Below are 13,118 nucleotides of genomic sequence, written 5' to 3'. Positions count from 1 at the left end.
GCCGAAGCTATGCTACTGAGTCTAAATCACATTACAAGAAAAAGAAAGATATATGAGTAATGGACAGCCCTATGTTGACTTGAAAGTTGATAAGTAATTCATTTGGTGGTTTACAATATTAACACTGAATTTTATCATGAAATTGACTGATGGCCTTAACACTTACAGCATATATTGACAGATATGTATAGTGCAGTGAGAGCAATTACTTCTTTTGAAATTCTGCATATGTCAGTAAAGATCTAAACTACAAAACCCACAAGCAAACTTAGGTGTAATGCTTAACACAATAGGCCAAAAGAAAGACTTACCATACTAATATACTTATCTATTTTTTATTCATATGTGAAAAATAAATATCATGCTATTGTGCAAACATACAAAATATGAATATTTAACTCTTTGGTGAATATAAGTATTAAAAATCATAATATAAAGTTATATTTATTAAATTGACAATAAGAAATCTAAATCATTGCTATTATACCTTATCTTTTAATGAGAAAGATGGAGCAGGTAAAAATTGTGCTAGATATGTTATGAAACCATGTCTATTTGAGCTCTAATCTTGTCATAATAGTTTTACTCTTCATACATTCAGAGATACTTAAAGGAATACCATTAATATATAGAAGAACTAATGAACTCAAAATTAGCATCCCATCCTACAAAAAGAGCCTTACACCAACTATAGAAATCATTTATAGTTTCAGAGTTTCTAAAGCCTTAAAACAAGGTAATTAATGTATGTACAATTCTGCTTCACAAAATTCTAAAATAAATATATGCATATTTCCTAAATTCAAATTCAGTTCCTACACTATCATCAACTTTACTTCCAAACTTAAAAACAAATAAAGTCACTTTATAAACGTAAATGTTGTAAAATATTACAGATTGTAGGCAGCATACTAGAGTATGGAGTCGGTTTCAAGATGAGTTCAAGTCATTTATAGAAATGTTAGAAGACATCATTAGAAAATTTAGTAAATCTATTTAACTCTACTACACACCAAATTTTAATGAACTCCAAATGACAAAGCAGCTTAAAATAATCATCTATAATGTTTCTTTTTAAATGGAAGTGGAAAATACCATATCATAAGTGGGATCCTGGCTCAAGTACCATAGCATAGGTACTATATATGTATGACATAGTTCAGACATAGGTACCATATAAGTGATAAGATCTTGACAAACCAAGTACTGAAATCATATTTTATAAAATCCTGTCAAAGCAAATACAATATCATTGGTGGTATATTCATGACAAACAAAGTACTGCATCATAAGTGGTCAAATTCTGACATAGATACAATAGAACAGGTGGTGAGATCATAAAAGTCTGCAAGCTAAGTTCTGTTTCTGATTCTTACAAGTTCTCTGATTTTGCTTTGATAAAGATAATGAGCGTTGCAGTTTCAATTATTCCACTAAAATTAAAGGGTCTAATTACCCATTAATGGATGTCTCTGATCATGAAAGGTAATTGACAATTTTTAATCAATATTTTCATAGGGGACTTCAATATTTTCAAACAACTCAAAGATATGAAACAAAAACTAATGTTTGTTTTTTGTTTATTCTAACAATGAAAAAACAACAAATACATATAAAGCACAAATTTTAACTAAAATTAAGGTGAGAATAGGTAAACAATTATACAATAGAACTCTAGGATTCATTCACAAGGCAAATGCACAGTAAGTGACATCGTTGCAAGAGTTTAAACTAATGATAATATATAACCTATAACTCATATCATCAGAGAGTAATCACAGGGGAAAACATTGTCCAGAATAAAAATATAGAGCAAAAGTATTGCGTAGTTATATACTAATAAAAATTCACAATTATAACCATGAAAAATCTATGTTAATGGATTATGAGACTGAAAAACAATGACAGTGCGAAGCTGTTTATACAGTAAAATAGGTAGAAATAGTTTGCACAGACAAAAAAGAGGACAAAACAAATGTACCTAGCAGGGAAACTAAGGAAGATAGTTGCCTAATGCTCAAAAGTTAAATAGGTTATTGGAGAAACGTGTACCTAATAAGTTGTTGATAAAGAAATTGGCATGCCTTTCTAAAATTGTTAGTGCTGATTTTATTTACTTTTTTTTTTACTAAGTATTGCTAATTAATTGCTTAACAATATTTCCCGAAAAGACACTGATTTAACAATCAATGGGTTAAGGGGAAAGATTGATTTATTAAATTTCAAATAGAATGAAACCTCATGTGAAGATAATTCAAATATTCTTTTATTGTTAACTTTCTAAAAGGAGAAGCACCTTTTTTTTTTAAAGCTCTTGAGCCATTTATGTAAAAGTTTCTTATTGACTAACAAAACAACAAAAGGTTTTTCCAAGTTGGATACTTCACTAATGATTCAATATTAAGAAATTAAAATGTAATTCATAAGAAACAACAGCTAAACTTCAGTGGATAAACAATTTTAACAATATAACTTTGGGTGATTTTATTTCCATACTCCTAGTAAAGATGTACTGAATCAAACACATAGCTATCTCAGACATTTATATGAAAACTAGATTGATTTCTTTTCCTACTGTATACACCAAACAGATTGCCTCTTTTAAAATAGGTGATTATGAAAATGACAGTTCTCACATTGCAGATGTAACAAGCTAAACACAAGACAAAATTCAGCAGACTTTATCTGATGCAACCAACTGCAACAAGGGAAACACTGCAGACAGCTTCACACAAAGCTTACAGTTTTATGGTGACATATCCAATACAAATCTATTGCAAGCTATTTTAGAATAAAGCATTTCTGTTTCATTTTTTTACCATGTCACCATAAAAGAGAGGGAAATTAACTGCGTTATTCATCTCTCTCCCTTTCTCTCCCACTCTAATTTCCTCTAGTATATAGACATTATTTAATGACTATTTTGTCCTTGATAATATTTGTTTAGTCTAAGATATGCCTCTTAACATTCCTTTAATGTTATCACATTTATTTATTTCCACTGAATCGTACAGCTGTTAGTAACTTATTTACTGTCTTTTCATACATCAAACAACTTAATTTTAAGTACCATGTTGTGATTATGAAATTTCTATTTTAAAATCTTAGTGATGTCAATAAAATTTACTAAAATGCACCGTCTTATAAATTTCATCATTGTCTTTGACGAGTTTATAATCAAAGTGTGATAATAGAGTAATACAAAGTTCAAAGCAAGGGGAATGATACAATCCTTTTCATATACTTGGCACCAGTAGGTAGATATTTTCTTTTTATGTTTAAATATATAAACACAATGATGAAAAAAATCTTTCGTCATGAAATAATACACTAACAGTCTTCAATGTGTGACAGACAGATATCTTTCTCTAGCTTTCTCACTTATTTGAACCACTACCTCACCACTGTTGTCCTTATTAATCACAAGGTTCAAATATGTTTCATCAGGATTAATCTGATTATTACATAAGTACTCACAAGTAAACAGAAGGAAAAGAGGTTTGTCAGTATTTAGGATCTGATGAACAGCATCATCATTCTCATCATATGAAGAGCATTTCTTATTCAAACTTGCTGTAACACTTTCTGAAATTACTTTATAGCCATTTAGTAACAAACTAATGCCTTGAAAAAAAGTGAGCTTCCTATTGTGTTTTCTACTGATTATATCTTTGCTGTCAAAATTTGTTTTCACAGGTATATGATACAGTATACATAAATATGATATATTCAGCTGTAGACTGGTGTCTACATTGTTCTAAGGCAAACTTACCATACAATACACATGTAAAAATACTTTTAGCATTATTTAAATACTTATACCTTTCACATACACTCACTTTGAGCTGTCACTTTTCTCATAATATTTTAATTATTAAAGATGTGTTTATTTATTTGCCTTTTAAATATTACAGTACTCAAATAGTACTACATTAAAACCTTAGCTAACATAAAACTGACTTCAAGAATATAAGAGAACTTGTCATTGGCTTCCATTTGTTTAACTAACTGTTTAACTTACCTAGTAATTACTACCTGGTTAGTAGTTGGTGCAATGTTCTACAGAGTTAAAAAAAACAAAATTTATTTTAGTGTACTTTAAAGTACACATAGGTATGTTCTGCTGAAATATTGGTTAGTAGCTATGATCTAGCTGTGCAATATGAAGTTATCACTATATATTCTGCTAGAGTGAAGATATCAAGTATGCACATCAAGTATGAAAGTCAATCCTGATAATTTAATGGTTATTTATCACTTTGCAAAGTAATATCATTTGTTAACAAAATCTCACTAAACATGTTTAATTCAAATGCATATTGGAGACAAGTACCATTCAGATGGGGGCAGGGTGAAATTAAATATACACTTTCATGAACATTTTTGCAGAACACCAAATGAAAATGAGCATTACATACCTGACATACAATCTGACAGATAAAAATGGAAAAAGAGAAAACATGATTTTGTGAAAGCTGAAGGAATTAAAATTATGAAAATGCTCTCATATGGAAGGAAATATAATTACATAGAAGGGAAATATTTTTAAATGATTAATAAAATTTTTTTTTTAAATCATAATACAAACAATTTAAGATGAAGAACAAAAAAGATAATGTGAGATAAATACAAGCTGTTTATATTATATTTACTTGTGAAAATATCTATTAAGTAAATTGATCAGCAATGCATGAAGAGCTCACCAGGATACTTGACAGAAGATATTCTACTGAGATATATACTGACAGTCTAAGGTTGGAATGATTGATTATCCAAGTTCAGAAGGTAATAGATAAAGTTAAACATTTATCTTTATATCAACTCATTAATCTTTAACTAGGTTTCTACATCTATATACCAAATGTTTTCAATGTATACCAAACAAATATGAAGAAGTTTAACCTTTAGCACGCTGTAGGTGTATCATGTTACCGGGTGAGTTTTCTTCCCTGTAGTAACAAGGCAGTGGCAGGGGAAATGATTCTAAAGAAAAGGCAGTGTGCTAAAGGTTAAGGCTTAACATAAATACAAGTAGATATGATGAGAACAGAATATGACACTGTTTGGTATACAACTCAATTTGAGAAATCATTAAAAATATCTGTAGAAAATGATTTATGTCAGTAATGTAGTAAGATTGGCTTTGTTTAAAATATAATTTTTATTTCATAAAAAGTCAAACTTTTAATAGATAAAGGTAAATTTGAAAACAGAAAAAAAATAATATAAAAAAACCACCCTAAATTCCCACTTCAAACAAAACTCATAAAATTAATCTCTAAAAATTATGGAAAATGATAAAACCTATTCTTGTCCAATAATCATAAATAACATCAAATACAGAGGAAAATTTTGTGGAGGTGTTTGTGAAAATCACCTGAATATAAATTAAGTATTTAAGCAAGTAATATTTTTCTTTTTATGTTTGGTTGTATCACTAAAATGTTATTACGTGACAATTAAGAAGCTTTAACTGAATAAGAGTTCAATGACATGACCATATCCTACATTAAAAATAAACATTAAGTATATATAGTTTATTGTACACATTGACTTTAAAAGCTATAGAGATGTCTCTATGATAGTTAATTAATAGTAAACAAAGGTTTATATTAAGTAAATGAAGTTGATTAATAGAAAACAATTATGGAGCACAATTATCTCAAAATTTAAAAAAAAACAAATGTTTCTGACCGATTATTGTTGTAACAAAAGTATAAAGTTTCAAGATCAATCTAAAGACATAATGTACAAATGTCAAAAGAAGAAACGACAGAAAATTAAACACTCCATTATTGATGTCATTACATTCTGGTTTGAGTTAAAATGGCCGGCAGTAAAATTTCATGTCAATCTACATTTTCCTTTGACTGAGGCTAACAAAAGTACTACAATTTAACAGCCCAACTTGTTCAATATGACAGACAGCTGTTAGTCATATTTAAAGTTAAGTTATGCTTAGGAGTTACTCCTAAATGTTATATCAGTATGATTACACTGGAATATCTACAGTTAGAAACACCAGTCATCTCTATGATTATTACTCATCTGCTCAGATGGAGCTGACTCAGGTTAGCATAGATAAGAGGATTCTGAAAATCTGGAGCTGATGAATCAAATTTTCCTTTAATTTTTATCTTATTTTTTTTATAGCAGAATGTCTTTTTTAATCATTCAACCATGAAAGCTTCTTATATTTTACAAGATGTATTGAACCAATTAAGATTGTGTTCTATCTAAAAACACAATACAATAATCATTACTGGGTTTACCTGTGGGATGAAAATTTAGGTATCCTGCACATTCTTCAAATGCAGATGAATGTAAGACTGTGATTAATAACCAGGATAATAATGAGCATAGTCTTTGAGATATCATGATATCATGATACAGCTCAGTACAGAAGAAATGCATAAATAGAAGTGATGTCTAATTATGAATTAATCATTTTCTTAATCAACACAAAATAAAAAAATATTTTATAAAAAAATTAAAATGTCTCTTTTCCAAATTTAACTATTCCCAGAATAATATTTTTCTATAAAATTAAGGTAATTATTACAATTTTTTCCTTTAGTTTTAATACTGGAAGTTATCTATACATTTGTTACAGTTGGTTGGAAAGCTTACTTAAGAAATAAAAATGAAAACTATCTTCAGCTTACCTAGTATGTCCGTGAATATCATTACTTAAACTTGACTGCCGACTATGACCAAGAGATCCATATCCGGAACCTCGCGAATGTTGACTAGCATAGCTAGAATTTCGGGAATGGCTCTTCTCAAAATCGACATCACGGGCTCCTTCTGGATCAGTTAAAATAGGAGGAACCTCTGAAAGTACACACAAAAAAAAAAAAAAGAGGTCAGAATTGTAAATTCCATAGAGATCAACAAATAAATATCAAATATACCTACATATTTCAAACACAGTATTATAAATACTGATGGAATGTCTTTCTGGACTATTAAAATTATCTTTTCTCTGTTGTAAAAATTCAATAGTCTCATAGCCAAGCGGCCATGAACAAGAACCCGGCATGAAATAAATATTCAGCACTTCAAGCATGATCATAAAGGCAAATGTACTTAAACATTATAAATTTGATAACTCCTAACAAACTGCAAAAAGTAGCATTTTGCAAAACAGAAAAGATGAGGTTAAGTGTTAGAAAAGTCCCACATATATTTTATCTACACAGCCAAGTTGTGGGAGTACTATGACATACATTGTAATCTCAAACCTATTTTAATTTTGGATACGTATTCAAGGTAGTACAATTCAGTCCATATGGTTTAGCTTACTTAGATGCCAGGATGTAGTCACCACATAAACATACACATGTAAAAATGTGCACACACATGCACATGAAAATGCCTACACAGAAGGCATTAGCCCATGCACAATTGCATACACACACACACACACACACACACACACAGATACATATTGGTTATACTTTCTCAATATTTACAAATAAATTCTTAAGTAAATCTTACCAAGTGGAGCAATGTTCGGTTTGTCTTTTCTGGGTAAACTACCAAAACCACTACTGTTCGAAGCAAGGCTTCCTTCACTACTGTCCACTTTATTTTCAATGCCATGGTCAGCTCTCAAGTCTGCTGAAAATGTAACTGACTGAGGAAGTTTTTCCCTGAAAAACACAAAATAGTTTATATAAGATTTAACAAATCAAAAACAGACTATTGATCATTACTTTCAAAGTTTGACAGAAAAAAAGTAAAGTTTCCTTCTGGAGTCATACTGATTCATAAGAGCCAGTTTCCTGACTTCCATGGTCACTAATCCTTATCTACTTTCCAAATAAGGAATGTTTTTTTTTCCATTTTTCAAATGTGCAGAGCTACAGAATGCATTTTTTAAAGAAAATCAACAGACACATACAAAGATTTCATGCAGTTTTCATCTACCCTTTCCACTCACAAGGCACTGGTATGGCCTGAAGCCAATGTACAAAGCACTTGTCCAAGGCATCAGACATACAGTAGATGCCAATCATCGTCATCATCATCATCTTTTAATGTCGGTTTTCCATGCTGGCATGGGTTGGACGGTTTGACTGCAGTCTGGAAAGCCAGCGGCTGCACCATGTTCCAATGCTTCTACTGCTGGATACTCTTCCTAACGCCAACCACTCCGAGAGAATAGTGGGTACTTTTTACGTGCCACTGCCACAGGAGCCAGTTAGGTAGCCCTGGCATTGGCCACGTTCAGATGGTGCTTTTTACATGCCACTGCCATGGGAGCCAGTCAGGGGACACTGGCATCAACCACATTTGGATGATGCTTTTTACATGCCACTGGAACAGGAGCCAATCAGGGGGCACTGGCCACAGCTATGATTTTGGTTTTACTTGACTCAACAAGTTTTCTCAAGCAAGCATATCATATCACCCAATGCATCAAGGGTACACTTAAATGGGCCAGGCATGCAACACTGGCATCGGCCATGGCTGCGATCTCAGTTGCTGGGTCTTCTCAATCACACCACATCTCCAAAGGTCTCGGTCTCTTGTCATTGCCTCTGTGAGGCCCAACATTCGAAGGTCATGATTCACCACCTCATCCCATGTTTTCCTGGGTCTTACCTCTTCCACAGATTCTCTCCACAGTTAGGGAGTGGCACTTCCTCACATAGCTGTCCTCATCCATTTGTAACACATGACCATACTAGCGCAGTTATCTCTCTTGCACACCACATTTGATGCTTCTTATGCCCAACTTTTCTCTCAGGGTGCTTACACTCTGTTGTGTGTGCACACTGACATTACACATCCAGCGGATCATACTAGCTTCATTTCTATCAAGCCTACACATGTCCTCAGCAGTCATGGCCCATGTGTAGCATGACAGTTTGGATGCATGCATCATACAGTCTACCTTTTATCCTGAGCAAGAGGCCCTTAGTTGCCAGCAGAGGTAGGAGTTCCTGAACTTTGCCCAGGCAATTTTTATGAAAACCTATTTAATTATAATTATGCCATTTGTGCAGTTAAATATGGCTTAGACCAGAGTGAGAAGCTGATAAAAATATATTGGACAAGTATAACAGAGACAATGAGTTTTGTTGTGGATTTAGGTTTTGATGTCTAACCATATTGACAGATGAGGTGACAGAGATACACATTTAGCTGGAATGATAAACCATTGAAACTGCAAAGGTACCATACTCACAACTTAGCCATGTTGTTTGGAATACACTAATGTAGTGTATCTTTAATTTTATACAAATACCTATTATATCATAAATAAACATGAACAAAAATAATTTTATTCATATCTTGCACACACACACACACACACACACACAATAAATTGATTGTTATGCATTCCTTTGTTACCCTCTAAAGCAAACCATTTTAACCATTTTGAAGTGATTCTATTTATTAAATGACATCTAAAAGAAAGAAACCAGAAAAAAAATTGTTTCTCAAAGAAAGAAAATCCTATTTTGTTTAAGTTTACAAAAACAATGCTATGTTAAATGTAACTCCATAACTGATAAAACAATGTTGTCCTTCACTTTAATACTACTTAGAATCAGCTGTACTTTTAGGTAATGAATGGAGCCATATTACTGTAACTATTTAATTCTTTTCAACATAAAACAGACTTGGAAAATGTACAAGTAATGACTCATTGAAGGTTGATTCAATTACATTTTGCAATAAGCAGTTTAACCATTGTAATCATCACCATCCTTTCATGTCTGTCTTCCATGGGAGTGACAGTTTAACAGAATCCAACAAGCCAGAGAAGTGCACCAAGCTCCAATATCAGCTTTAGTATGATTTCTATGGCTGGATGTCTTTCCTAATGCCAAAGTGTACTGTGTGCAATTTTCAGACCACCAACACTGGAGGTTGCTAAGTAACATGCAAAAAGCTGCCTTCCATTGCATGAGTGCAATAGAGAAGACCGGCAACTTTATGCCAGTGTAAAAGGCTAATGTATGATAAAGTGACAGGAGCAAGTGTCTTGTTATAGAGGAAATACATGACTACCCTGCTTTATACATTATAAAAGGATGGGTGGGAGGAGCTGGAAAGATAAAAATGGTGGCCTCTAAACTTTTTTCTTCCCCACCTTTCTTCTCCCCCTACTCTTATTTCTTGATGAAGGATCAATGTTCAAAACAAGATTCTTTCCCTTCCTCTCAAGTGTTACACTAATAACACTTCTATTTAAACCTGTCCCACTTGTGTTGTCTTTTCTATATACATATATATATATACATATATATAATTGTGTATGTGTGAGAGAGACAGACAGACAGACAGACCGACCGACCGACCTGAACAAATGCACAAAAGCAAGAAACTAGGAAGTGAATCATCAAATTCAAATAAACTCCTCTACCTGGTTGAGTGCTTTTCACTAACCCATTTGTACACCCAGACATACCTATGTGTGTATATGCATGCATCATCATCATCATCATCGTTTAACATCTGTTTAATGTCCGTTTTCCATGCTGGCAAGGGTTGGACGGTTTGACTGAGCACTGGCAATTCAGGAGGTTGCACCAGGTTCCAATCTGATTTGGCAAGGTTTCTACAACTGGATGTTCTTCTTAATGCCAACCACTCCGAGAGTGTAGTAGGTGCATTTTATGTGCCAGCGGCATGGAAGCCAGTCAGGCAGCACTGGTATCAGCCACGCTTGAATGGTGCTTTTTACTTGCCACCAACATGGGTGCCAGTTAGGCAGCAATGGCACTGACCATGCTTGAATGGTGCCTTTTACGTGCCACTGGCACCAGCCACAACTATGATTTCACTCGGTTTTACAGGTCTTTAGAAGCACAGCATATTGCCCAACGAAAACAGGTGCTCTTAAACAGGCCAGTTATGTGACACTAACATTGACCACAACTACGATCTCACTCGGCTTGCCAGGTTTTCTCAAGCACAGCATATCTCCAAAAGTCTCAGTCACTTGTCATTGCCTGTGTGAGGCCCAACATTCAAAGGTCATGCCTCACCACCTCATCCCATGTCTTCTTGGGTCTACCTCTTCCACAGGTTCCCTCCACTATTAGGGTGTGACACTTCTTCACACAGCTGTCCTCGTCCATACCCTACCCATGACCATACCTGCGCAGTCATCTCTCTTACCATATCTGATGATTCTTATGTCCAACTTTTCTCTCGGGGCACTTACATGCTGTTGTGTATGCATACTGACATTATACATCCAGCAGAGCATACTTGCTTCATTTATTTCAAGCCTTCGCATGTCCTCAGCAGTCACAGCCCCTATTTCACTGCCATGTAGCATGGCTGTTCACACACACGCATCATACAATTGACCTTTCACTCTGAGTGAGAGGCCCTTTATTATCAGCAGAGATAGCTCTCTGAACCTTGCCCAAGCTATTCTTATTCTAGCAGCTACGCTCTCAGAACATCCACCCTTGCTGCTGACTTGGTCACCTAGGTAACGGAAGCTATCAACCACTTCTAGTTTTTCCCTTTGGCATGTGATGGAATCTTTTCTGTACATCTTTGGTGTTTATTGCACCTGTACATCTGCCATGCACAAAAACTATCTTCCCAGTTAACCATTCTTTGATATTGCTGTACCTCTTATGTGTCCATAGCTTACATCGGGTACATCCTATGGAGTTTCTACCTATGCCTTTTCAACAGATTGAGCAGGGCCATCTATCTAAAGGGATTTGTGATTTGTCCGCCTTCCTACTTATTAAGACTTTGGTTTTTGTTAGGTTAACTCTAAGGCCCTTCGATTCTAGAGCTTGCTTCCACACCTGAAATTTCTTCTCTAGTTCTGGTAGTGACTCAGTTATTAGAGCAAGGTTATCACCATAAAGGAGATCCCAGAGGCAGCCTGTCTTGAATTCCTTTGTTATTGCCTGGAGGACTATGATGAATAAGAGGGGGCTGAGGACTGATCCTAACCCCTACTTCTATCTGGAATTCTATGCTACACTTGTTGCTAACCCTCACCTCACTGACAGCATCCCTGTACATGGCATGTACAGCTATCACCAACCACTCATCTATCCGCATTGTCCACCAAATAAGGGAACAGAGGACCCTGTCAAAGCTTTCTCCATGTCAACAACAGCCAAGCATAGATCTTTGGCTAGGAATTTTTCCTGCAGCTGTCTTACCAGAAATATAACATCAGCGGTGTTTCTCCCTGGCACAAACCCAAACTGCATCTAAACTAACTCTTTCCCTAATTAGTTGGGCTACGACTCTCTCCATGACTTTCATCATCTGATCCAACAATTTGAAACATAAATAAATAAATAAATAAATAAATAAATAAATAAATAAATACAGAAATACATGAAGAAATACTAATAAATGAATATTATCAATACTCATGAAACAGGTATAATGAAAAAAAAATTTAAAAACCACAAACAGCTAACTTGAAATACTGCATTTCTGAGATAACTTTTTCTTTGAAGTTCATCCATGTTAATCAGTATCACATTGATGTTTCTACACACACTACTTGTAGTTCCTTAATTTCTATCCAGTCATATTTGCTTAATTTGATATATTTGTCCTAATTCCTTTAGATCAGGTTTAACTTCCTTTTAGCTACTTTACAGTATGCATCAGCCATTTTTCTTAACTAAACACACACATACAGGTGAGCGCATAAGTGCAAACAAGGTGGAAAAAATAGTACTTGAATATCAAAGGTAGAGTAATGTTCTTTTTACTAAAGCTGCAAAAATTATCACAGAACTATTACTCAGAGTTTCATGTTCCCATTTGCCAGACAGTTGTGATGAAAACTGAATTTGGTTTTCATCACAACTGTCCAATGAATAGGGATGTGAAACTGAGTAACAGTTCTGCGATAATTTTTGCAGCTTTCACAAGTAAGTGTGTGTGTGTGTGTGTGTGTGCGTGCGTGCGTATAGGATGAGATAAAGAGACCAATGGCATATGTAAGTTTATATTTTATGTAGAATGTCTTACAGCTGTTTCAGGGGAAATTTGATGTATCCCTTCATCTGAGACGGTAATAGTAGAAGAACTAGTTGGTATGCAACACTTACTCGGTATTACCTGTATCATTTGGGTCTGGTTGACTCCATTACCCTTCATAA

At 34.0% G+C, this 13,118-nt stretch overlaps 1 protein-coding gene across 1 annotated transcript in view; it reads right to left on the bottom strand.

Moving 5' to 3' along the window:
• The window catches only part of LOC106871078 (protein FAM102A), a 213,295-nt gene that overhangs the window by 18,295 nt on the left and 181,882 nt on the right, over positions 1-13,118 (bottom strand). Inside the window, exons 4-5 of the mRNA XM_052965569.1 lie at positions 7,501-7,655; positions 6,666-6,834 (exon numbers count right to left, since the gene is read on the bottom strand). Coding sequence (XP_052821529.1) covers positions 6,666-6,834; positions 7,501-7,655 — 324 coding nt within the window. The remainder of the gene's footprint in view (positions 1-6,665; positions 6,835-7,500; positions 7,656-13,118) is intronic.

The sequence above is a fragment of the Octopus bimaculoides genome, chromosome 2, assembly GCF_001194135.2.
Source record: "Octopus bimaculoides isolate UCB-OBI-ISO-001 chromosome 2, ASM119413v2, whole genome shotgun sequence".
NCBI classification, from domain to species: Eukaryota; Metazoa; Mollusca; class Cephalopoda; order Octopoda; family Octopodidae; genus Octopus; species Octopus bimaculoides.
Note: the sequence above shows the minus strand (reverse complement) of the source record. Positions and strands in the feature narration are given on the sequence as shown.